The sequence below is a fragment of the Hemiscyllium ocellatum genome, chromosome 46, assembly GCF_020745735.1.
Source record: "Hemiscyllium ocellatum isolate sHemOce1 chromosome 46, sHemOce1.pat.X.cur, whole genome shotgun sequence".
Lineage (NCBI taxonomy): Eukaryota > Metazoa > Chordata > Chondrichthyes > Orectolobiformes > Hemiscylliidae > Hemiscyllium > Hemiscyllium ocellatum.
In genome coordinates, this window is record NC_083446.1 from 6,476,480 (window position 1) to 6,504,117 (window position 27,638).

General features: G+C 47.0%; 1 protein-coding gene across 1 annotated transcript in view; it reads right to left on the reverse strand.

The window, feature by feature from the left end:
• Positions 1-27,638, reverse strand: part of LOC132836332 (receptor tyrosine-protein kinase erbB-4-like) — a 54,234-nt gene that overhangs the window by 17,161 nt on the left and 9,435 nt on the right. Inside the window, exons 4-9 of the mRNA XM_060855776.1 lie at positions 20,992-21,153; positions 15,147-15,306; positions 10,060-10,139; positions 8,763-8,858; positions 7,340-7,420; positions 2,448-2,540 (exon numbers count right to left, since the gene is read on the reverse strand). Coding sequence (XP_060711759.1) covers positions 2,448-2,540; positions 7,340-7,420; positions 8,763-8,858; positions 10,060-10,139; positions 15,147-15,306; positions 20,992-21,153 — 672 coding nt within the window. The remainder of the gene's footprint in view (positions 1-2,447; positions 2,541-7,339; positions 7,421-8,762; positions 8,859-10,059; positions 10,140-15,146; positions 15,307-20,991; positions 21,154-27,638) is intronic.

Here is a 27,638-nt window from a genome sequence, read left to right on the forward strand (position 1 = left end):
GTAAACCTTCTCTGAACTGCTTCCAACACATTAACACCCCTCTTTATATAAGGTGACCAGTACTGTACACAGCACTCTGAATGTGATCCCACCAAATGCCCTGTGTAACTGAAGCATTGCCTCCCAAGTCTAAGTGGAGATTTAATCAGGAACAGTTTTGATCAGGGTGACCAAGGATAAATCGTCCCATTGGCTGCGGGATCAATAATCTATTGTCACAGACTTAAGGCAGGAGAAAATGAGGACTGCAGATGCCTGGAGATCAGAGTCGAAAAGTGTGCTGCTCGAAAAGCACAGCAGGTGAGGCAGCATCCAAGGAGAATTTCCAAAAAGCCACGAGATAGATCTTAAGAAGAAAACACTGTAAGGCTATTAGACAAGGGCAGGGAAGTAAGACTAATATTCAACTCTTTCATGGATCTAGCAAAGGCATAATGGGCCAAATGGCCTCTATCTGTGCTTTATGATTCCATGATTCTAAAATCAAAAAATTTGTTTTCTTTCTCATTCATTTTGTTAAGATTTTGAACTCTATAAAGCCGAAATCTACTTTAGCTTAAAAGCTTGCTCCCACAGAATCAGACAGTATGGGGTGGGGGAGGCGGCCAAAACTGTTTAAATCTACACTTGACCCATCTCCTAGCACTAGGCGCAGAGCTTTGAATGTTATGGGATTTCAATTGCTCATCCAAGTACCTTTCAAAGGTTATACCATATCCTGGATGCTCTTTTTCCCAGTTAATAGACAAATGGGATCTAGTCATTTGATCCTATCTCATCTCTAACCACAAATGCTCATCCCCAGACATCATTCATCAATTGAAACTTGTTACAAATACTCTATTCTACCTTTAATATAAGGTAAACATGGAGAAAATTATTCTGCACATGCAGGAGACCAAAATTAGAACTAAATGACAGCACCTCCCAAAGCTGCAGCCAGGTAGGTGAACAAGAACGTGACATTCAAGCAACTGTCATCATTTCCAAATTCCCCTCCAAGCCAGATGCACACATTAGCACAACAGAACCCCCCCCGGTCCTCACCTTCCACTCCACCAACCTCCGTATGCATCACATCATCCTCTGACATTTCCGCCACCTACAAACGGATCCCACCACCAGGGAGTAATTTCCATCTCCAACCATTATCCACTTTCCGTGAAGATCGTTCCCTCCGCGACAATCTCATCAGGTCCACGAACCCTGACAACCCTCCCTCCCTTCCTGGTACCTTCTCCTGCCACCGCAGGAATTGCAAAACCTGCACCAACACCTCCTCCCTCACCTCCATCCAAAGCCCCAAAGGAGCCTTCCACATCCATCAAAGTTTCCACACATGTATCCGTTACTGTACTTTACTGTATCCATTGGTCCCAATGTGGTCTCCTCTACTCTGGGGAGACAGAACGTCAACTCACAGAGTGCTTCAGAGAACACCTCCGGGACACCCGCACCAATCAACCTGACTGCCCCGTGGCCGAACACTTCAACTCCCCCTCCTGCTCTGCCGAGGACATGCAGGTCTTGGACCTCCTGCATCGTCACTCCCTTATCACCCAATGCCTGGAGGAAGAATGCCTCATCTTTCACCTCGGAACACTTCAACCCCAGGGCATCAATGTGGACTTCACCAGCTTCCTCATTTCCCCCTCCCCCCACCTTATCCCAGTTCCAACCTTCCAGCTCAGTACTGCCCTCATGACCCATCCCACCTGTCCATCTTCCTTCCTACCTATCCGGTCCACCCTTCCCTCTGACCTATCACCTATACCCCCACCTCCACCCTCCTATTGCACTCTCAGCTCTCTTCTCCCCAGCCCCAACCCCTCCCATTTATCTCTTCACCCCCGAGGCTCCCAGCCTCCTTCCTGATGAAGGGTTTTTGCCCGAAATGTCAATTTTCCTGCTCCTTGGATGCTGCCCGACCTGCTGTGCTTTTTCAGCACCACACTCTTGAAACTATGTCCTCCAATATTGTCAAGTCAAAATCCCGGAACTCCCTAACAGCAAGATTTTTACCCAAAGATTGCTGCGGTGGTGATGAAGCATTTTTTCATTTAGTGACGAGTTTAATTTTTCATTCGTCAAAACTCTGGCCTTGCTAGTAGCACAATTTTTTTGTTTTAAAATAAAGCTTTATGTTTAATTTCTATGCAAGTAATTCTTCCAGTAAGAGAGACAAAGGACGTAGCCTACCTGGTGAAAACAACTCTACTCAAAGTATGGCCTTTGAATGATCTCTGAATTGGCTCCTATAACAGTCTCTGGCTGATAAATGTGGCTCTGAGCCTCAGTAGAAGCCCTTCCTGATTGTGGCCTACACTGGGATTTATCGCAGACCCCCTTCCTATCCTTGATCACCAGCAAAACAAGGCAGATTTGTATTAGGAAGCAGGAATGTCTCAGTGAAAACACATGTCATTGGCAAACTCCATGCTTTGTACCGATAAGTCTGAGGACATTTGGATGGTCGAAGCCTTGCATCAATTCTGCTTCCCTTAAAAAGGATTCCAGCTCTGGCTTTGAATCAAGTCCCTCTGAAAGAGAACGAAAAGATTTCAAAACAATGTAATCCCATGAAAGATGCATTGCAATAGAATGTTAATTGTGGTCTTGACTCATTCTCAGGCCAGGTTGGTCATTTCAAAAGCCTGTGGTAAAAGGGAGCGCCAGACATCTCTTTCTTATGGATAGAGTTTAACGACTTCTCAGTCACACAGCTCATTCCAGACCTTGGTGTTGCAAGCACTGCCTGTGCAGCTTCTACCTGGCTAATCTGGCACCGTCTGGTGCAGCAACCTCACTGCTTCTGAACATAGAACATAGAACAGCACAGCACAGAACAGGCCCTTCAGCCCATGATGTTGTGCCGACCATTGATCCTCATGTATGTACCCTCAAATTTCTGTGACCATATGCATGTCCAGTAGTCTCTTAAATGTCCCCAATGACCTTGCTTCCACAACTGCTGCTGGCAACGCATTCCATGCTCTCACAACTCTCTGTGTAAAGAACCTGCCTCTGACATCCCCTCTATACTTTCCTCCAACCAGCTTAAAACTATGACCCCTCGTGTTAGCCATTTCTGCCCTGGGAAATAGTCTCTGGCTATTGACTCTATCTATGCCTCTCATTATCTTGAATACCTCAATTAGGTCCCCTCTCCTCCTCCTTTTCTCCAATGAAGAAAGTCCGAGCTCAGTCAACCTCTCTTCATAAGATAAGCCCTCCAGTCCAGGCAGCATCCTGGTAAACCTCCTCTGAACCCTCTCCAAAGCACCACATCTTTCCTCTAATAGGACGACCAGAACTAGACGCAGTATTCCAAGATGGTCTAGCCAAAGTTTTGTAGAGCTGCAATAAGATTTCACGACTCTTAACTCAATCCCCCTGTTAATGAAAGCCAAAACACCATATGCTTTCTTAACAACCCTGAGTGGCCATTTTAAGGGATCTATGTACCTGCACACCAAGATCCCTCTGTTCCTCCACACTGCCAAGAATCCTATCCTTAATCCTGTACTCAGCTTTCAAATTAGACCTTCCAAAATACATCACCTTGCATTTATCCAGGTTGAACTCCATCTGCCACCTCTCAGCCCATCTCTGCATCCTGTTAATGTCCCGCTGCACCCTACAACAGCCCTCTATACTGTCAAAGGTTTTCTTTTTTTTAAGTTTCGAATATTTACTCCCTTCGTAATTTTTCACAAATGCAGTTCGGTTCTATACATAACAAGAAAACCAATAAACATTGGCGTTTGACATCTCTTACACATACAAGACTATATTTACATACATTTGAGGAACTGGGAGGGTCCGATAGCTGAACGGACACCCAATTAACTTCAGCAGGAAGACCTTGGACAGCAGGCTTCCCCACTAAACCTTGGTGGCAGCTGTCCCAAGCATCAGTGCATACATCAGCACGTAGCCCTGGACCTTGGAATGTGCCAGTCTGCACTCTCAGTCGAGGTCAACTCCTTGCTCTGGAAAACCAACAAGTTTTGGGCATAGAAAAGAGCATCTTTGACTAAGTTGATGGTCATCCAGTCGACATTTGTCTTGCTGTGTGTCCCAGGGAACAGACCATAGAGCAGAGAGTCCTGTGTCACGGAACTGCTTGGGATGAACCTTGACAAAAACCCGCCCTGCTTCTGAAGGTTTTCTGAAAAACTTGTAGTTCTCTGTGTCTTACCCTCCTAAAAGCTGCACCAGTATGAACCTTTCAATGAACATGGGTCAGATTCCCAGTGGCCTTCAGTGGTCTTGTGGGCAGTGGCAGTGTCCCTATCTCTAGCATAGAGGGTCCCAGTTCAAGTCCCACTTACCCCAGAGGTGTGTCACAACATGTGATCTTCGCCCTATACAAGCAGCTGCATCACTGGTTCATGCAAAGTTATTGTTTGGGTCATGAGATCATTGCGTCTGCACATGCCCAGTCTGCGCTCACATGAAGCATTGTGAGCAGCTTAAAGACTGCAACACTGACAAAGCAGATCATATATATTCTCAAAAGTAACTGCTTCACATCTCATTTTATGTCGGACATCAATTTGTAAACATGACAAAATAAACTCCTGTGCTGACTCTGACCTGTGACCTCCCATGGTCCTGGGAAATCTGCCATGCAGATTAGATTAGATTAGACTTACAGTGTGGAAACAGGCCCTTCGGCCCAACAAGTCCACACTGACCCGCCGAAGCGCAACCCACCCATACCCCTACATATACCCCTTACCTAACACTACAGGCAATTTAGCACGGCCAATTCACCTGACCCGCACATCTTTGGACTGTGGGAGGAAACCGGAGCACCCGGAGGAAACCCACGCAGACACGGGGAGAATGTGCAAACTCCACACAGTCAGTCGCCTGAGGCGGGAATTGAACCCAGGTCCCTGGCGCTGTGAGGCAGCAGTGCTAACCACTGTGCCACCGTGCTGCCCTTCCAGGTTCAATCGAATATCTTATGATGCATTTCTGGAGCAGGTGGGACTTGAACATGGGCCTTCTAGCCCAGGGTAAGGACACCATCACTGCCACAAGTTCCTCAGAATAGATATTTTCCTAATCAACCTTTTCAGGGATTTTTTTTATATAAACTTGTTATAACAGATCTATCCCTGTAACCAACAACATCCCATAGCGGGATTTGAACCCAGACCTTCTGGGCTATTGCACTACAAGATATTTTCAATATCAATCTGTTCAGAGATGTTATTACATACCTCTGGAACAGGTGGGACTTGAACCCAGGTCTCCTGGCTCAAGGATAGGGGCAATACCACTACACCACAAGAATTTGCTGTGCTCCTAGCTATTTTCCTGATCATCCTGTTTAGAGATGCTCTTACACACCCCTGGAACAAGAAGGACTTGAATCCCCACTCTCCTGGTCTAGAGGTAGAGATACTGCCACTGAGCCCTATATCTGGGCTGCCTCGCAGTTTCTCTTCACTTTAATGACATAATAATGTGGTGAACGTAACAGTTGACGCCTGACTTGTGTACATCAATCATCCTCCTCTATTCATGTCCTGGTTTAATGGCTTCCTTCAAAGCTCAAAGATTCACTGAATAAACAACTTCTTTGTGTAGATGTGAGCCTGATTATTTCCATCCCTTTGCTATCCTGCAGCTCAGTTGGCTCCGAGAGCCGAATGGTCTTATGCTGGTTGTTTAACTGACAGCTTTGTGAAAACAAGTCATGTAAAAAAACTTTCCCCCTCACATCTCCTTTGAACACTCCCCCTCTCGCCTTAAATGTATACCCCCTAATATTAAACATTTCAACTCTGCGAAAAAGATTCTGACCATCAACCCTATCTATGCATCTCCTAATTTTATTGACTTCTATCCCCCCCAGCCTCTGCCACTCCAAAGAAAACAAACCAAGTTTCTCTAGCCCTCTCCTTATAGCTCACACCCACTGATCCTCTCTGCACCCTGTCCAAAACCTCCACATCCTTCCTGTAATGTGATGAGCAGAATTGAACGCAATACTCTAAGTGTGAACTCACCAAAATTTTATCAAGCTGCAATATTAGATGCGGACTCTTATACTCAATTCTCTGACCAATAAAGGCATGCCGTATGCCTTTTTTACCAGCCTTCTACTTGAGTGACTACTTTCACATCTTCAATATTCTTCCACTATTTACATAACAATGCACGCCCTCTGTCAAGGGAAGGCCACCAGCGTTCTCAAAGGTCCATCCCACCCTGGCAATGTTTATCTACAACCTCTACCCTTGGGGAGAAGGTACAGAAGCCTGAACACATACACCAGCAGCCGGTTTCGAAACAGTTTCTACCCTACTGTTGTTAGAATACTGAATGGACTCACAAACCCTTAACATTCGCATGTACCTGTGTTTTTGTTTTTGCTGCTGTTTACCTATTATTTACTTAACTCTGTGATCTGCCTGTATTGCTTGCAACACAAAGCTTTTCACTGTGCCTCGGTACACGTGACAATAAATTCAATTCAATGGTACGGTCCCTTCCTCAGAGACAGAAGGCCTCGATTTATGACCCACCAGCTTTGGGGGGTGGGCATAACATATCTGAGCAGGTTGATAGAAAATATCTCAAATTCATTCTCTAATGAAGCAGGACGTTTTTTATCACATCCATGACAACACTACAACACAAGAGAATAGACAGTGTTGAAATGAGGCAATGTTTTGCTTTAGAACAATATGCTACTAGAATGTAAGTCAATACATTTAATGTTGTTCAATGCATTTTGTGTAGTATTCTTAAACCTTCAGATCAAATTCCTCCCTTCATCAAATTCCTTCCTGTTTCCTCCCACTGCAGAGAATCCAACTGACTAACCCTCTTCCTATTCATTTCCACGACACAGAATCCCAGCCGACCAACACCCTTACCATCGACTCGCACTGTTCAGAATCCCAACAGATCAACCTTTTTCCATTCACTCCCACCACACAGAATCCCAACAAATTAACGCCGTTCCCATTCACTCCCACTGCTTAGAATCCCAATGGACTAACCCCCTTCCCACTCACTCCCACCAGACAACATCCCAATGGATCAACCTCTTTCCTATTCACTCACATAGGATTCCAACTGGGTGAATTCCATTCCCATTCACTGCTACCATCGAGAATCCAAGCCACTTCTTGTTCATTGCACATCCCATAGATTCCAAAGGATCAAATCTTTCCCTCCACATATACAATCTCAACAGATCAAATGTCCCATCGCTTGAAGACTTCAGGACCAATTACCTTTTCACCAGTTATCTTAACCCACTGCGACATGTCTTAAATTCTTCAAGATCTGACTCCACAGGTTTCTAACTTACGTTTCATTGTCTTAACAGCGACGTTCTGGTTGATGCCCGTGGATTGCTTGAGTATTGCCTGGTACACTGAGCCAAATTCACCTAAATACCAGGGATAAGAGACAGAAGGGTCAGCACACCAATACTGTTCCAGCCGCCGCGAACAATATCATCCTCTGAACTAAACTGAAAAACTTTGCTGCCAATTGCTGACTCTCTGCCTAGCATGGTACTGACCCCTGCACACCTGGATAGCCTGTACCAAGTTAGCCACTCTCAGGTAAGACTGTACTTGAAGGGGAATGAGCATTTGGAGTGTTATTTTGTTGATAGGGAGAAGAGAGACAAATATTTGACAGTGGTGGGAGTGGGGAGGAAACCAGAGTTCCTGCACCTGATCTTTTCCCAGTGACGAAAAGCACTTGACAAGTAGCAACAGAATTAAGTTGCACTGTTGTGGCACCCTCACGATCAGTGGAGGCACAGACACAGAAGTCCTGGGAGGATTTAAGTGCTCATCGAGCTGTCGTACAATGCCACCAGGAAAAGATGGGAGGAAATGAAACCAGACACCGAATTGATGAGAAACACAAAGGTAAGGGCATGAAGCAGAAGAGACGGCAATGGGCATTTCAGAAACAGAGGTCAAAGAGCCTTTGTCTTTTTGGAGATGTACAGCAAACCTTCCTCAGTCCGTGGACCATCATTCACATACGTGCTGCTTATCACGGATGCAACCTTTGTAATCTGAACACAGCATATGCATGTATTGCCTTAGGGGTCAGCTGCGGACAGAGTGGGTAGCATCTTTTGCCTCTGGGCTGGAAACGCTGTGAGCAGGAAGAGAGCTGTGGCACCATGTTGACGTCCATGGACTAGTAATCCACCCAGGACATGGGTTCAAATCTCACCCATGGCAGCTGGTGGAATTTGAACATGATTCCTGGAATTCTATAAGGGTGGGAAATCTGCAGTCCTTGCCTACACATGACTCCAGATCCTCAGTGATATGCTTGACTCTGAAATGGGCTAACTACATAGTCCAAAGGCAATTAGGTTTGGACAATGAATCCCATGAAACAATACATTTTGAAAATGTCACACTTCAGAGACATGAGGACCTAATCGATGTTGACACTCTCAGTTTATGTCTTTTGTGCTTGATAACTTGAGGTCCAGCTGCCTTCTCAGTCAGACAGAAGAGATCCCACAGTTACTCGTCATAAACGTACAGGAGAGTTCTGGTCAATATTTATCCCTCAAACACTTCACTGACGCAATTTGTCTGATTGTTGTTTGTGGGAGCTTGCGATGTCTGAAATAGGCTGCCAGGTTTCAGCATTTCGACCAGTGACGACGCTTCAGAAGTACCTTGTTAGCTGCCGTGCCTTTTGTTGAGAAAGGTGCTCGATAAATGCAAGGCCTCTCTCCTACTGCCACATACCTTCGCCAAGGATTTGACCCAGGGACAGAGAGCTCCTTTCCACCATCACCTTCTTCAGGTTCAGCTTCAGGGAGTCACTGATACCGAGATGCTGCCCTAGAAAGAAAAAAAGCAAGATATGATCAGAGGAGGCAGCATACGGCAAAGAAGTGTGAGCGTGTCAGAGAGAAAGAGAGAACAGGGACAAGGGTGGAGAAAGAGGGGTGGCAGAGAAGCACTGAGACCAGGAAGAAAGAAGGAAGGAAAGGAGTACTTAAAGTCATAGAGTCATAGAAGTTAACAGCACGGAAACAAACCCTTTGGCTCAAACTACCCAAGACATCCAGTTTTCTCAATTAAACTAGTCTCACTTGCCTGCATTTGGTCCATATCCCTCCAGACCCGTCCCATCCATGGACCTGTCCGAATGTTTCTTAAATGACAAAACTGTACTCACCTCCACCACTACCTCTGGCAGCCCGTTCCAGACACTCACCACCCTCTGTGTGAAAGAATTGCCCCTCTGGACCCTTTTGTATCTCTCTCCTCTCACCTTAAACCCATGCCCTCTAGTTTTGGTCACCCCCACCATTGGGAAAAGCTGTTGGTTAACTACCATTTCTATGCCCCTCATGATTTTATATACCTCTATAAGGTCACCCCTCAGTCTCCTCTGCACCAGGGAAAAGAATCCCAGCCTCTTCTTATAACTATAACCTCCTAGTCTAGGTAGCATCCCAGTCAACCTTTTCTGTGCTGTTTCTGGTTTAATAATATTCTTTCTACAGCAGGGCGCCCAGAACTGCTCGCAAGTGGCCTCACCAATGTCTTGTACAGCTGCAACAAGACATCCCATCTTCAACATGGTGGCACAGTAGTTAGCACTGCTGCCTCACAGCGCCAGAGACCTGGGTTCAATTCCCGCCTCAGGCAACTGACTGTGTGGACGTTGCACATTCTCCCCGTGTCTGCGTGGGATTTCCTCCGGGTGCTCCAGTTTCCTCCCACAGTCTAAAGATGGGCACGTTAGGTGAATTGGCCAAGCTAAATTGCCCGTAGTGTTAGGTGCAGGGGTAAATGTAGGGGAATGGGTCTGGGTGGGTGCGCTTCGGCGGGTCGGTGTGGACTTGTTGGGCCGAAGGGCCTGTTTCCACACTGTAAGTAATCTAATCTAATCTAAAAGCACTCAATGTTCTGACTGATCAAAGCTCCATGCCAAAAGCCTTCTTCACCAGCCTGTCTTGCTGTGATTCCTGCCTACCTGAATACTTGTACAGAAGAACATGCAAACTGAACCGTGGCCAATCCAATAACTTACATCGGCCCTCTTCAGTTTCCTTCCTGTAGGATCTTCCTGTGTTGAGTGGGACCAGCTGCGATTTGGTTCCTGTTATGCACCTAGGAAATGAATTGTTCAGAGAAATCTATCCAAGACAAGTTAAAACCTTATGGTCACTTACACTTGCTGCCCAGAAGAACATACTTTCTGCTGTTAAGTTGGTGTCCCGTATTTTAAGGAGAAAGTGAGGTCTGCAGATGCTGGAGTATCAGAGCTAAAAATGTGTTGCTGGAAAAGCGCAGCAGGTCAGGCAGCATCCAAGGAACAGGAAATTCAACGTTTCGGGCGTAATGATGAAGGGCTTATGCCCGAAACGTCGAATTTGCTGTTCCTTGGATGCTGCCTGACCTGCTGCGCTTTTCCAGCAACACATTTTCAGTCCCATATTTTAAGTCAACTTTTTCCACTATAAATTTTTATGGTCTACATGTGTAATAGAAGTTACCCACATTACATTGAGTCAACAGCACAGATACAAGCCATTCAACCCAACCTCTCATGTCGGTGTCATGCTCCATTTAAATTTCTCTCTTCTTCTCACCCATTGGTTTCTAACCCAATAATGACTCTTTCCAATTCCTTTTTTGTTCATGTGTTTATCTGAGATGTAGCGAACAGGAGCAGCCTGTTGATAGATCGAGCCCACTTTGCCATTGGTATGATCATAGCTGATGCCCAATTGCAATACCACCCTGCTGTGCTTCCCCCATGCCCAGTCAGTGTTTAGAAATGTATTTCTTTTTTAAGTATACGCAGTGACTTGGCCCCCAACAGCCTCACGTGGTGGAGCATTCCATAGGTTCATCAGCTTCTCAGTGAGGACATTTCTTCTCATCGCTGTGCTAAATGTCCCCTTCTACATCCTGAGACTGAGTCATCTTATTCTAAACCCCCCAGCCCTGCATCCAATCTCTCCAGCCTGTCAGAATTCTTTGTTCAATGCAATCAATCACCTTTCCCTTCCAAACTCCAGGGCATACAGGCCTGGCTGACCCAGTCTCTCCTCGCATGACAACCCTGCCATCACAAAGATGAGCATTTACTGTACTCCCTCCCTCAGAACTACACTTCTTCTGAGGTAAGGAGACTAAAGCTGCACAAAATACTCTAAGTCTGGTCTCATCAAGGCTCTGTACAGCTGCAGGAGAAAGTGAGGTCTGCAGATGCTGGAGATCAGAGCTGAAAATGTGTTGCTGGAAAAGCGCAGCAGGTCAGGCAGCATCCAAGGAACAGGAGATTCGACGTTTCCTGAAGAAGGGCTTATGCCCAAAACGTTGAATTTCCTGTTCCTTGGATGCTGCCTGACCTGCTGCGCTTTTCCAGCAACACATTTTCAGCTCTGTACAGCTGCAGCAAGATACCCCTGCTCTTGCACTCAAATTCTCTTGCAACAAAGGCCAACATATCATTTGCATTCTTAACTGCTTGCTGCACCAGCATTCTTGCTTTTAGTGTAAAAGGACACCCAGTGGGTTCCTTTCTATATAAAATTTCCCAATCTATCATCATTTAAGTAATACTCAGCCATTCTGTTTTCCTTCCAAAGTGAATAACTGCACACGTATTCATGTTATTTTCCCGTGCACGCAACTTGTCCAAATCACCTCTTTAGATCCGCCACACCATTCATCTGGTTTCACTTTAATTGTGTCTATCTACCTATCAATGCTTCTGCACGGGCTCGATGGGGTGGAATCTAGAACTGGGGGCACTGTTTCATAGTAAAAAGTTTTAGGATTGAAATACAAAGTAATTTCTTCACTGAGAGGGTGGAGAGTCTTTGGAATTTTCTACCTCTTAGGGTGGTGCAGGCTCAGTCATTGAATACATTCAGGATACAGATCAATAGATTTCTATATTAAAGATATCAAGGGGTCGGGATATAATGGCATTGAGGAGGAGAATCAGCTAACGGTCCAGTTGAGGAGGTTCAATGGGCAAAATGGCCTATTCATACTTCTATTTTCGATGTTCCTATTTATCTCCTCTGCTTTGTGTGGGCGTGGGTATATCAGAGAGTGTTACAGTGAGGGGCGTGGGTATATCAGAGTGTGTTACAGTGAGGGGTGTGGGGTATATCAGAGAATGTTACAGTGAGGGGTGTGCGGTATATCAGAGAGTGTTACAGTGAGGGGTGTGAGTATATCAGAGTGTGTTACAGTGAGGGGTGTGGGTATATCAGAGAGTGTTACAGTGAGGGGTGTGGGTATATCAGAGAGTGTTACAGTGAGGGGCGTGGGTATATCAGAGAGTGTTACAGTGAGGGGCGTGGGTATATCAGAGAGTGTTACAGTGAGGGGTGTGGGGTATATCAGAGTGCGTTACAGTGAGGAGTGTGGGTATATCAGAGTGTGTTACAGTGAGGGGTGTGGGTATATCAGAGTGTGTTACAGTGAGGGGTGTGGGCTATATCAGTGTGTGTTACAGTGAGGAGTGTGGGTATATCAGAGTGTGTTACAGTGAGGGGTGTGGGGTATATCAGAGAGTGTTACAGTGAGGGGCGTGGGTATATCAGAGAGTGTTACAGTGAGGGGTGTGGGGTATATCAGAGTGCGTTACAGTGAGGGGTGTGGGTATATCAGAGTGTGTTACAGTGAGGGGTGTGGGTATATCAGAGTGTGTTACAGTAAGGGGTGTGGGCTATATCAGTGTGTGTTACAGTGAGGAGTGTGGGTATATCAGAGTGTGTTACAGTGAGGGGTGTGGGGTATATCAGAGTGTGTTACAGTGAGGGGTGTGGGTATATCAGAGTGTGTTACAGTGAGGGGTATGGGGTATATACGAGAGTGATACAGTGAGTGGTGTGCGGTATATCAGAGAGTGTTACAGTGAGGGGTGTGGGGTATATCAGAGAGTGTTACAGTGAGGGGCGTGGGTATATCAGAGAGTGTTACAGTGAGGGGCGTGGGTATATCAGAGTGTGTTACAGTGAGGGGTGTGGGGTATATCAGAGAGTGTTACAGTGAGGGGTGTGGGGTATATCAGAGAGTGTTACAGTGAGGGGCGTGGGGTATATCAGAGAGTGTTACAGTGAGGGGCGTGGGTATATCAGAGAGTGTTACAGTGAGGGGTGTTGGGTATATCAGAGAGTGTTACAGTGAGGGGCGTGGGTATATCAGAGTGTGTTACAGTGAGGGGTATATTGGAGAGTGTTGCAGTGAGGGGTGTGGGGTATATCAGAGTGTGTGACAGTGAGGGGGGTGGGTAAATCAGAGTGTGTTACAGTGAGGGGCGTGGGTATATCAGAGTGTGTTACAGTGAGGGGTGTGGGATATATCAGAGAGTGTTACAGTGAGGGGTGTGCAGTATATCAGAGAGTGTTACAGTGAGGAGTGTGGGGTATATCAGAGTGCATTACAGTGAGGGGTGTGGGTATATCAGAGTGTGTTACAGTGAGGGGTATGGGGTATATACGAGAGTGATACAGTGAGGGGTGTGCGGTATATTAGAGAGTGTTACAGTGAGGGGTGTGGGGTATATCAGAGAGTGTTACAGTGAGGGGCGTGGGGTATATCAGAGAGTATTACAGTGAGGGGCGTGGGTATATCAGAGAGTGTTACAGTGAGGGGTGTTGGGTATATCAGAGAGTGTTACAGTGAGGGGCGTGGGTATATCAGAGAGTGTTACAGTGAGGGGCGTGGGTATATCAGAGTGTGTTACAGTGAGGGGTATATTGGAGAGTGTTGCAGTGAGGGGTGTGGGGTATATCAGAGTGTGTGACGGTGAGGGGTGTGGGTAAATCAGAGTGTGTTACAGTGAGGGGTGTGGGGTATATCAGAGTGCGTTACAGTGAGGGGTGTGGGTATATCAGAATGTGTTACAGTAAGGGGTGTGGGCTATATCAGTGTGTGTTACAGTGAGGAGTGTGGGTATATCAGAGTGTGTTACAGTGAGGGGTGTGGGGTATATCAGAGTGTGTTACAGTGAGGGGTGTGGGTATATCAGAGTGTGTTACAGTGAGGGGTATGGGGTATATACGAGAGTGATACAGTGATGGTTGTGGGGTATATCAGAGTATGTTACAGTGAGAGGTGTGGGCTATATCAGAGAGTGTTACAGTGAGGGGTGTGGGGTATATCAGAGTGTGTTACAGTGAAGGGTGTGGGGTATATCAGAGAGTGTTACAGTGAAGGGTGTGGGGTATATCAGAGTGTGTTACAGTGAGGGGTGTGGGGTATATCAGAGAGTGTTACAGTGAGGGGTATGGGTATATCGGAGAGTGTTACAGTGAGAGGTGTGGGGTATATCAGAATGTGTTACAGTGAGAGGTGTGGGCTATATCAGAGAGTGTTACAGTGAGGGGTGTGGGGTATATCAGAGTGTGTTACAGTGAAGGGTGTGGGGTATATCAGCAAGTGTTACAGTGAAGGGTGTGGGGTATATCAGAGTGTGTTACAGTGAGGGGTGTGGGGTATGTCGGAGAGTGTTACAGTGAGGGGTATGGGTACATCGGAGAGTGTTACAGTGAGTGGTGTGGGGTACATCAGAGTGTGTTACAGTGAGGGGTGTGGGTATATCAGAGAGTGTTACAGTGAGGGGTGTGGGGTATATCAGAGTGTTACAATGAGGGATGTGGGCTATATCAGAGTGTGTTACAGTGTGGGGTGTGGGGTATATCAGAGAGTGTTACAGGGAGGGGTGTGGGGTATATCAGAGTGTGTTACAGTGAGGGTTGTGGTGTATATCATAGAGTGTTACAGTGAGGTGTGTGGGGTATACCAGAGTGTGTTACAGTGAGGGATGTGGGGTATATCAGAGAATGTTACAGTGAGGGGTGTGGGGTATATCAGAGATGTTACAGTGAGGGGTGTGGGGTATACCAGAGTGTGTGACAGTGAGGGATGTGGGGTATATCAGAGAATGTTACAGTGAGGGGTGTGGGGTATATCAGAGAGTGTTACAGTGAGGGGTGTGGGGTACATCAGAGAGTGTTACAGTAAATGATGTGGGTTTGATCAGTGGAATATCAGTGTTACTTTAAGGGGTCTCGGGTAACTCGGATTAGAGTGTTACGGTGATTGTAATTGCCTGATGTGTCTGTTCCTCAGACAGGATTTAATTCTTACTTGTCCTTCATTTTCATTCTCCAACTGACAAATAAGCCGATGAACAGCACTATCACCAGCAGTGCACCTCCAAATGCTGCCAGTAAGACTCCTGTCTGTAGATCTCCATTGTGAATAGTTGGTACAGCAGTTTTGGTGGTGAGGTCTTGATTCTCAATCTCTGTGTGATACAAACAGAAAAATTGTTAGTGAGGATGTTAACAAGTGAGATAACTGCCTTCAGTAATGCAATGACCACGTCTTTCACCTGTTCCAATGAGCTAGCCACCAATCATTGTCTACATTTAATATGGTTAGGTAATAACCCGCAAGGAACTTATATACTGTGCAGAGATTTCTCTTTCTTTACTTTTTCCTGGGATGTGGGTATTATCAGCAGAGTGGCTCAGTGGTTAGTGCTGCTGCCTCACAGCATTGGTTCAACCCCAGTCTTGTGCAACTGTCTAGAGTTTTCATTTTTTGGGAAAGCAAATCTTAGCAGGACTATAAACTTAATAGTAAGGTTCTAGGGAGTGTTGCAGAACAAAGATACCTGGAGTGCAGGTCCATAGCTCTTTGGAGTCGCAGGTAGATAGGATAGTGAAAAAGGCATTTGGTGTGCTTTCCTTTATGAGAGTATTGAGTACAGGAGTTGGGAGGTCATGATGTGGCTGTACAGGACATTGGTTAGGCCACTGTTGGAATGCGTGCAATTCTGGTCTCCTTCCTATCGGAAAGAAGTTGTGAAACTTGAAAGAGTTCAGAAAAGATTGACAAGGATGTTGCCAGGGTTGGAGAATTTGAGCTACAGGGAGAGGCTGAACAGGCTGGGGCTGTTTTCCCTGAAGCATCGGAGGCTGAGAGGTGACCTTACAGAGGTTTACAAAATTATGAGGGGCATGGATACGGTAAATAGGCAAAGTCTTTTTCCTGGGGTCAGGGAGTCCAGAACTAGAGGGCATAGGTTTAGGGTGAGAGGGGAAAAATATAAAAGAGACCTAAGGGGCAGCTTTTTCACGCAGAGGGTGGTATGTGTATGTAATGAGCTGCCAGAGGGAGTGGTGGAGGCTGGTACAATTGCAACATTTAAGAGACATTTGGATGGGTATATAATAGGAAGGGTTTGGAGGGATATGGGCCAGGTGCTGGCAGGTGGGACTGGATTGGGTTGGGATATCTGGTCGGCATGGACGGGTTGGACCAAAGGATCCGTTTCCATGCTGTACATCTCTATGACTCTATCTGTGTGGGTGATCCAGTTTCCTCCCACAGTCCAAAGATGTGTAGGTTAGTGTGCACTCCATAGTGTCCAGGGGATGTGAAGACTAGGTGAGTTGGCTGCTGGAAATGGAGGGAAGGTGGGTGAGATGCCTTTTGGAGGAACAGTGCAGACTCAAAGGGATGAATGGCTTCGTCCTGCACTGTAGGGATTCTATAATTTGTGCCCATCCCCAAGTACCATTGAACTAAGCAACTTACGAGGCCATATCTGAGCCAACACATTGCTGGGATTCCCTTCCCTTTAGGACATTAGTGAACCAGACGAGTTTTTCAACAATGGTTTCACGGCGATTTTTAATTCCAGATTTTTATTGATTTCAAATTTCACCATCTGCCATAGAAAGATTATCTAGATTGATATTCCAGCGATAATACCACCAGGCCGTTGCCTCCCTGCTATCAGTGCAGTAATCTACATAAGGTCCACTTGATGAGCTTTTACTTTAGGGATCTGCTGTTCAGTCGAGAGATTTGTATTACCTTCACCATACACTCAATTTGTCCCATAGATACAGAAAAACACAGATGTGTGATATTATCGTCCATTGTCACATCAAACAATAGGTTTACTGACTCAGGGATCCACCCAATGGCTGCAGGAGACCTTGGGTTCCTCCACTAGGACCCTATTTACCCTCCTGTGTATATGCAGGTGGAAGGGTTGATATCACCGACTGATGTGACTGAACAACACCATTAGTTTGAAACTCTAAAACCTCCGCAGATAGATGGACTGTCACCATTGTTTAAAAAAGTGGTCAAGGTCACTCGTGAAAACATGTTAATGCATTAATTTGCGATATCGCACAGTACAACTATGATCCCAAGGGAGCCCTAGCATCGGACCAGACCTACCAGTGTTCCCAAGTTAAAAACAAATAAAGATTTGGAACAATAAAGAAAATCAACACTTCCCAAACTACATTACAACCCATCAAGGACTTTGGATGTGTAGTAACCTTTGAAATATAGCTGCCAAATTGCACATAGCATGCAGCCACAAACAGCAGTATGATAATGACCGGGTAATAAATTTTAGTCATTTCAGTTGTGAGCCCTCAGGTCCTGTTTTTCATTGAAAAAGGACATTGAATGCCTATATCCAGTTGAGATGGGTTTCCATTTGATATCGCCTCTGCAGAACAGCACCTCCTGCTGTACAGCACTCCCTCAGTACTGCATTAGAACACCTACTGTTGTACAGCACTCCGTCAGTACTGCATTGGGACACCTCCTGTTGTACAGCACTCCCTCAGTACTGCATTGGGGCACCTCCTGTTGTACAGCACTCCCGCAGTACTGCATTGGGACCCCTCCTGCTGTATAGCATTCCCTCAGTACTGCATTGGAACACCTCCTGTTGTACAGCACTCCCTCAGTACTGCATTGGAACACCTCCTGTTGTACAGCACTCCCTCAGTACTGCATTGGGACACCTCCTGCTGTATAGCACTCACTCAGTACTGCATTGGGACACCTCCTGTTGTACAGCACTCCCTCAGTACTGCATTGGAACACCTCCTTTTGTACAGCATTCCCTCAGTACTGCATTGGGACACCTCCTGTTGTACAGCATTCCCTCAGTACTGCACTGGGGCACCTCCTGCTGTATAGCACTCCCTCAGTACTGCACTGGAACACCTCCTGCTGTACAGCACTCCCTCAGTACTGCATTGGGACACCTCCTGTTGTACAGCACTCCCTCAGTACTGCACTGGGGCACCTCCTGCTGTACAGCACTCCCTCAGTACTGCATTGGGACACCTCCTGTTGTACAGCACTCCCTCAGTACTGCACTGGGGCACCTCCTGCTGTATAGCACTCCCTCAGTACTGCACTGGGGCACCTCCTGCTGTACAGCACTCCCTCAGTACTGCATTGGAACACCTCCTGTTGTACAGCACTCCCTCAGTACTGCATTGGAACACCTCCTGTTGTACAGCACTCCCTCAGTACTGCACTGGGACACCTCCTGTTGTACAACATTCCCTCAGTACTGCATTGGGACACCTCCTTTTGTACAGCACTCCCTCAGTACTGCATTGGGACACCTCCTGCTGTACAGCACCCCCTCAGTACTGCATTGGGACACCTCCTGCTGTACAGCACTCCCTCAGTACTGCATTGGGACGCCTCCTGTTGTATAGCACTCCCTCAGTACTGCATTGGAACACCTCTTGTTGTACAGCACTCCCTCAGTACTGCACTGGGGCACCTCCTGCTGTATAGCACTCCCTCAGTACTGCACTGGGACACCTCCTGTTGTACAGCTCTCCCTCAGTACTGCACTGGGGCACCTCCTGCTGTATAGCACTCCCTCAGTACTGCACTGGTGCACCTCCTGCTGTACAGCACTCCCTCAGTACTGCATTGGGACACCTCCTGCTGTGCAGCACTCCCTCAGTACTGCATTGGGACACCTCCTGTTGTACAGCTCTCCCTCAGTACTGCATTGGAACACCTCCTGTTCAATCGCACTTCCTCAGTACTGCACTGGGACACCTCCTGCTGTATAGCACTCCCTCAGTACTGCATTGGGACACCTCCTGTTGTACAGCACTCCCTCAGTACTGCATTGGGACACCTCCTGTTGTACAGCACTCCCTCAGTACTGCATTGGGACCCCTCCTGTTGTACAGCACTCCCTCAGTACTGCATTGGGACCCCTCCTGTTGTATAGCACTCCCTCAGTACTGCATTGGAACACCTCCTGTTGTACAGCACTCCCTCAGTACTGCATTGGGACACCTCCTGCTGTATAGTACTCCCTCAGTACTGCACTGGGGCACCTCCTGCTGTACAGCACTCCCTCAGTACTGCATTGGGGCACCTCCTGCTGAACAGCACAGTTCACCTGTAAAGGATCCTTCCATATCCGTCACAAGTTCACCTGTAAAGGATCCTTCCATATCCGTCACAAGTTCACCTGTAAAGGATCCTTCCATATCCGTCACAAGTTCACCTGTAAACTTGCGCCCACACCTCCACACTCACTTCCCTCCAAGGCCCCAAGGGATCCTTCCATATCCGTCACAAGTTCACCTGTACCTCCACACACATCATCTATTGCATCCGCTGCACCCGATGTGGCCTCCTCTATATTGGTGAGACAGGCCGCTTACTTGCGGAACGCTTCAGAGAACACCTCTGGGCCGCCCGAACCAACCAACCCAATCACCCCGTGGCTCAACACTTTAACTCCCCCTCCCACTCCACCGAGGACATGCAGGTCCTTGGACTCCTCCACCGGCAGAACACAACTACACGACGGCTGGAGGAGGAGCACCTCATCTTCCGCCTGGGAACCCTCCAACCACAAGGTATGAATTCATATTTCTCCAGTTTCCTCATTTCCCCTCCCCCCACCTTGTCTCAGTCGGTTCCCTCAACTCAGCACCGCCCTCCTAACCTGCAATCCTCTTCCTGACCTCTCCGCCCCCACCCCACTCCGGCCTATCACCCTCACCTTGACCTCCTTCCACCTATCCCACCTCCATCGCCCCTCCCCCTAGTCCCTCCTCCCTACCTTTTATCTCAGCCTGCTGGGCTCTCTCTCTCTTATTCCTGATGAAGGGCTTATGCTCGAAACGTCGAATTCTCTATTCCTGAGATGCTGCCTAACCTGCTGTGCTTTGACCAGCAACACATTTGCAGCTGTGATCTCCAGCATCTGCAGACCTCATTTTTTACTCCCGCAGTACTGCATTGGGACACCTCCTGTTGTATAGCACTCCCTCAGTACTGCATTGGGACACCTCCTGTTGTATAGCACTCCCTCAGTACTGCATTGGAACACCTCTTGTTGTACAGCACTCCCTCAGTTCTGCACTGGGGCACCTCCTGCTGTACAGCACTCCCTCAGTACTGCATTGGGACACCTCCTGTTGTACAGCACTCCCTCAGTACTGCATTGGGACACCTCCTGTTGTATAGCACTCCCTCAGTACTGCATTGGAACACCTCCTGTTGTATAGCACTCCCTCAGTACTGCATTGGGACACCTCCTGTTGTATAGCACTCCCTCAGTTCTGCACTGGGGCACCTCCTGCTGTACAGCACTCCCTCAGTACTGCACTGGATCACCTCCTGTTGTACAGCACTCCCTCAGTACTGCATTGGGACACCTCCTGTTGTACAGCACTCCCTCAGTACTGCATTGGGACACCTCCTGTTGTACAGCACTCCCTCAGTACTGCATTGGGACACCTCCTGTTGTACAGCACTCCCTCAGTACTGCACTGGGGTGTCAACCTAAACATTGCATAAAATTTCCTTGGCTGAGACTTGAATTTACAAACTTGTGGCTGAGAAGATGGAAGCACTGCGCATTGATCCATGGCTGACATGTGATTTTGATGGTTAAATGTATCAAAGAGTATTTGGCAATAACTGCAGAGATAAATCAGTGAATTATAGCAGCTGTAACAGTAGTACATTGAAGCACAGAATGGCTCCACCCGCCCCTCCATGATATATGCAGCTTCCAATGTTTTCCAGGTTTACTTTCTACCCATGGAGAAAGTACTTCAGTGTATATCTCCTATTTCGCACGAACACTGACAATTTTCGCTGTAGCGCTTCTTACCGTTGGCAGTGCAAGCAGCCGACGGAGGGTGTGCCTCAGTCCTGTTGTAACCACTTAAACATGGGCAGGAGACAGAGGCCTCAATATCGGAATGACTGTTGGCGGGGCATTTGGTGCAGTCGCCGTGTCCTGGTGTGTCCTTGTAATATCCTATTTTACAGGCTGTGGGAGGGACAGAATAAATCAATAAACGGTAAGCAGGTAAAAAAAAATCAGTTCTGGACTGTTGAAAAAACAACACTTGAATTTATATAGCACCTTTCCTGACCTCAAGATGTCCCAACACACTTCAGAAGTACTTTACAAGTCCTCAGATTATTATGTTGCCAGCGAACTCCCTCAAACAGCAAAATGTTAACAACTGGATAGTCTGCATTTTTCTGTTGATCGAGCGATCAATATTAGCCTGGACACAGCAGGGGGGGAGAATTCTATTGGTCTTTCTTCAAATAGCCTCATGGAACTTTCCATGGCCCCCTGAGAGTGAAAAGGGATCTCAGTTGTACCTCAGTGCACTCTGGCACTGGGGAATGTCAGTCAAGATTACGTTTTTGTGTTCGAGTCCCTGGTGTGAGACTTTGTTAGCCATGATTTGGCTGGATTCGATATTGTCTCTTTAACATTCACGTGGACAAGGCCCTTGTTTTAATGTTTTTCCCAAGGGGAGACACTGAAATGGCCATAAAACTAACTTCCAGTGACAGAGGTGTGGGTTATAAAGAAATACTGTCGAAACTTGGATTTCCGTCACTGAGAGGCAGCAATCCTATCTAAGAATATAAATACTGTCACTACAAGAGCAGGTCAGAGGCTAGGATTCCTGCAGCAAGTAACTCACCTCCTGACTGTCCACCATCTACAAGGTATAAGTCAGGGCTGTGAACTACTCCCAATTGTCCTGATTGTAGAGGTCTCACCTTCTTCAGAAATATTCCCAGTGATCCAGGAATCTAAAGCCCTCCCTCCTGCATCAACACTGTGCAGCCATCTGCTGCATTCTCCTATTTCTGTATCTGCAAGCCTTTGGCATGGGGAGTAATCCTGACAGGTTCTGTTTTCTTATTCAATTGTGGGCATCACTGGCTAGGCCCCCATCCCTACTTGACCCTTGAGAAGGTGGGGGGGGGGGTGAGCTGCCTTCTTGAACTGCTGCAGTCCATGTGATGAGAGTTGACCCCCAATACCCTTAGGGAGGGAATTCCAGATTGTGACCCAGCAACAGTGAAGGAGCGGCCGATATTTTTCCAAATCAGTGGCTTGGAGGGGAACCAGAAGGTGGCCGTGTTCCCATGTCTCTGCAGGTCTTGTCCTTCTAGATGGAAGTGGTCGTGGGTTTGGAAGGTGCCTATCTGAGGAACTCTGGTGAATTCCTGCATCTTGTAGATGGTACACACTGCTGCTACTGAGCGTCGGGGTGGAGGGAGTGGATGCTTGTGGATGTGGTGCTAATCAAAACCTCTGATTGCAACCTTTGAGGTCCTGCTTTTTAATCTAGTGCTTGGCCAGACCTCATCCCTTGCCCTGCCTACGTTGCTGGCTCCCTTCAGTACCACAGCCTCCATCTTATCACCACCCCCCATCAGGATTCCCTGCAGCAGCTCAACTGACTCTGGCAGCAGAGGAGCAACACAGCAGCTTGGAGGGACAGAAATGATTAGTTTCAAAGACTTCCTCATGTATAGGGACAGCATTGGGATAGAATTGGTTCTGTGAAGCTTTGAATGTTATAAAGCTGATGATTAAATGCAGACTCCAGTTGAGATTGCACGCAGAATTCCACATTACTATCAGTCTCGGTTTCTCAATGAGAACACGTCTGGGCTGGTGACTACTTTGTGTTGAAATACAGTCCTCACCACAAAGATAACGTAAGAAGCAACCTCTTACACTCTGTTAGTGAGATTGTGAAGGTTTATAAAGAGAGTCACAGTCACAGTTCCACACCTTTACCGCACCACTGCAAAGAAATCAATAGTTACTGTCTAAGTGAAAGAAATAGGAACAGAAATACACCATTCAGCTCCTTGAGCCTACCCTGTTATAGAATGCCTACAGTGTGGAAGCAGGCCATTCAGCCCATCCTGTCCACACCGGTCCTGCGAACAGTACCTCACCCAGACCCATCCCTCACCCTATCCCTGTAACCCTGCATTTCACATGGCTAACTCACCTCCCGCACACCCCTGGACACAATGGGCAATTTCCCACGGCCAATCCACTCTAATCTGCACATCTTTGGACTGTGGGAGGAAACCGAAGCACCCGGAGGAATCCCACGCAGGCACAGGGAAGAACTCCACACGCACAGTAACCCGAGGGTGGAATCAAACCTGGGTCCCCAGTGTTGTAAGGCAAGTGCCACCTCCTATCGGACTTGAAACATTAACTCTGTTTCACCTCCTACAGCTGCTACCAGATCCACTGAGTTTCCCCAGTGCTTTCTGTTTTCATTTCAAATCATACATCTGCAGTACTTTGCTTTCATATGGTGTGGATGTTTGCTCTTGCGTATTCATATATAGAATAATGAGGAAAGATTTAACTGTTATATAGCGCCTTTCATAGATTTGGGCTGTACCAGGTGTTTTATAGCCAATTAAATACTGTTTTGGAAGTGATGTCATTGTGCTAATATATAGAAACATGGCTGCCAACTTGTGCACAACAAGATCCCACAAAACTGGATGTGGTGAATGACCAACCAGTTTGATCCAGGTACTGTTTAAGGGTTAAATTCAAGCTAAGAAACTGCGAGGATTCGCTTTTGTTTTTCAAAATAGCCGTAGATTCATCGAGTCATACAACACAGAAACTGACCCTTCAATCCAACTCGTTCACGCCGACCAGTGGGCGGCACGGTGGCACAGTGGTTGGCACTGCTGCCTCACAGTACCAGAGACCTGGGTTCAATTCCCGACTCAGGCGACTTACCGTGTGGAGTTTGCACATTCTCCGGTTGGGTGCTCCGGTTTCCTCCCACAGTCACAAAAGATGTGCAGGTTAGGTGAATTGGCCATGCTAAATTGCCCGTAATGTTGGGCAAATGTAGGGGGAATGGGTGGGTTGCGCTTCAGAGGGTCAGTGTGGACTTATTGGGCCTGTTTCCACCCTGTAAGTAATCTAATCTAATCATATTCTAAACTGATCAAGGCCCATATCCCTCTCAACCCTTCCTATTCATATACCCATCCAGGTGCTTTTTAAATGCTGTCATTGTACCAGCCTCCACCACTTCCTCTGGCAGCTCATTCCATACACACACCACCCTCTGAGTGAAACAATTGTCCCTCGGGTCCCTTTCAAATCTTTCCCCACTCACCTTAAACCTAAGCCCTCTAGTCTGAGAGAAAGACCTTGGCTCCTTGCCTCCTCACGATTTTATAAACCTCTATAAGGTCACCCCTCAGCCTATGACGCGTCAGGGAAAACAGCCCCAGCCCATTCTGCCTCTCCCTATAGCTCAAACCCTCCAACCCTGGCAACACCCTTGTGACTATTTTCTGAGCCCTTTCAAGTTTCACAACATCCTTCCTACGGCAGGGAGACTAGAAACAGGGGAACTATTTTTACATCCACCTGAGAGGGCTGATGGGGACAGGGTTGGAAGGATGGTGAGGGTTGGAAAGGCACCTCTGTCAATGCAGTGTTTGCTCTGTACTGCACTGAAATGTCAGCGTAGATTATGTACCCAGGTATCTGGGAAAGCTGTGTTTATTACCACCACAACTTCAGAGGGCACACTGACGGCCCGTACAGTTGTAGTATATATGGCATTGCTGCCTATCAGAGCAGGGAAGAGCAGTGCAGAGCTGGGAATGTGGGGGAAATAGAGTGGGGAGTAGGAGAGTGGGGAGTGGGAGAGCAAAACAGAGATGGGAAAGTGGATGATAGCTTTAAAGTAAGGGGTGGTAGGTATAGGACAGATGTTAGAGGTAGATTCTTTACTCAGCGAGTCGTGAGTTCATGGAATGCCCTGCCAGTAACAGTGGTGGACTCTCCCTCTTTATGGGCATTTAAACAGGCATTGGATAGGCATATGGAGGATAGTGGGCTAGTGTAGGTTAGGTGGGCTTGGATCGGCGCAACATCGAGGGCTGAAGGGCCTGTACTGCGCTGTATTTTTCTATGTACTATGTTCTATGTTCTATGAAGAGAGTGGGGAGCCAAGCTGAGCTGCAAGTGAGTGAGGCAAGGGTTCCTTAGGCATCAGTGATGCCATATATGTGCATTAGGATAGACTCAGCACCATCCTCCAGCTTTAAGCATCCATGGGGAGGGCCGTAACATACAAGTTAAAGTAGGCCATTAAGCCCATCGCATCTGCTTGTGATTCAGTCAGATCATAGCTGATCTGATGCCCCTCAACTCTACTTTCCTGCATTTCCCCCATAACTTTCGATTAACCCTTTCTGATTAAAAATCTGTCTATCACAGCTTTGAATGGATGTAATGACCCAACTTTGACAGCCTTCTGTGGTAAAGATTTCCACAGACTCCCTACCCTCTGAGAGATGAAATTCCTCCTCATCTCTGTCTTATTGGGTGATGCCTTAGTCTGAAATGATACCCTTTGAGTCTAGACTTTCCCAAAAGGGGAAACCAGCTCTCCACATCTGCCCTGTCAAGTCCTTTAAGAGTCTTGTATGTTTCATTAAGGTCACCTCACATTCTTCCATATTCTGACGGATACAAGCCCAATCTACTCAACCTCTCCTCATAAGACAGTCCCTCCATAACTGGTCTCAACAAGTGAACCTTCTTTGGTTTGTCTTCTGCGTCAGTAGCTGGGAGGGTTCAGAAATGGGATGGTGTCATCCTCACACGTACGAATGCATTCTGGTTTCATCACAGCAGTGTAACCTCACTGGCGCCACCTCTCCAGCCGGTGGCCATCTTTGTCGGCCATCTTAGTGTTGGCCTATATACTCCATTCTGGAGCGAGGACTTAACCTTCTGGCTCAACAATTAGAGCGCGCAACCCATTGAGCTGACACTTCATGATCCCCCTCAACCCAGCTGTGAGAACGAAAGTCTCTCCTCATTTTTGCGTGGCACCAAACTTTGATTTGATGACTTGGTTGATAAGAGAAAACTGCAGGCTGTCAGAGATTCCACAGATTCAGGTAATGAATGAGTGAGAGTGAGTAAACTCAGCAGAATGGGGAGGGAAAGTGTGTACAGCTAAAAGTAAAGATAATCTTGCGTCAGTCCATTCAATTTAAAAGAAAGTATACGTAGACAGGGTGGTGGAGAAGGCATTTAGCATGCTGGGCCTTCATTGATTGAGGTATTGAGTATAAGAGTTGTATAAATCATTGGTGAGGCCATACTTGCGAGTGTTGTATACAAAATCTGATTGAAGATTTGTAGCTCGGGTATCCGTTGTTGTGGTTCTGCTCGCCGGGCTGGAAGTTTTTGCTGCAAACGTTTCGTTCCCTGGCTAGGGAACATCATCAGTGCTGTTGGAGCCTCGTGTGAAGCGCTGCTTTGATGTTTCTTCCGGTATTTATCAAAATACCGGAAGAAACATCAAAGCAGCGCTTCACACGAGGCTCCAACAGCACTGATGATGTTCCCTACAAATACCGGAAGAAACATCAAAGCAGCGCTTCACACGAGGCTCCAACAGCACTGATGATGTTCCCTAGCCAGGGAACGAAACGTTTGCAGCAAAAACTTCCAGCCCGGCGAGCAGAACCACAACAGTGTTGTATACAGTTTTAGTCACCCTGTTATAGGAAAGACAAAGTTAAACTGGAAAATGTGCAAAGATTCATGAGGATGTTGCCAGGACTAGCAGGCCTCAGTTAGAGGGAGAGGTTGGCCAGGATAGGACTTTATTCCTTGGAACAGAGGAGAATGAGGGACAACTTTATTGAGGTGTATACAATCACGAGGGGCAGAGATAGAGTGAATGCATGTGGTCTTACTTTCCCAGGGATGGGAAATTGAAAACTAGAGGGCATAAGTTTAAGGCGAGAGGGGAAAGATTTAAGAAGGACCTGAGGGACAATTTCTTCAGACAGAGACTGGTGCTTGTATGGAATGGACTGCCGAAGAAAGTAGTTAATAGCAACATTTAAAAAAAAATCATTTGGCTAGGTACATGGATGGGAAGGGTTTTAGAGGGATATGGACCAAATGCTATCAATTGGAACTAGCTGTGTGAGCACTATGATCAACATGGACCAGATTGGACTAAAGGGCTTGTTCCTTGCTGTATTACGGTATTACTCTATGACTCTACAATATATACACGGTTTGTCGGTAAACAACCTGATTTAGGATTGCGACACTATTTCAACACGCACCATGCACGCAATATCTGAAAAGCCCAGAGTTTCAGATACTGCACTGAATCAAACAGCAGGCACCAGGGAGACTACAAATTACATTCTTCACTGATGTCTAACAGGAATAAAGCAGCTTGAGTGGGTGTATAAGACACGCCCTGACCTGAGCTCGAAGGCATTTTAAAAAGCACTCTATCGGTCTGTCAAAAGTTAACACTGAGGATGGGACACTTTTCCATTTCAAGTATTCCCAGGTAAACACTATCCCAAACACTCCCCAGGACAGGAACAGCACTGAGTTAGATACAGAGTAAAGCTCCCTCTACACTGTCCCCCATCAAACACTCCCAGGAC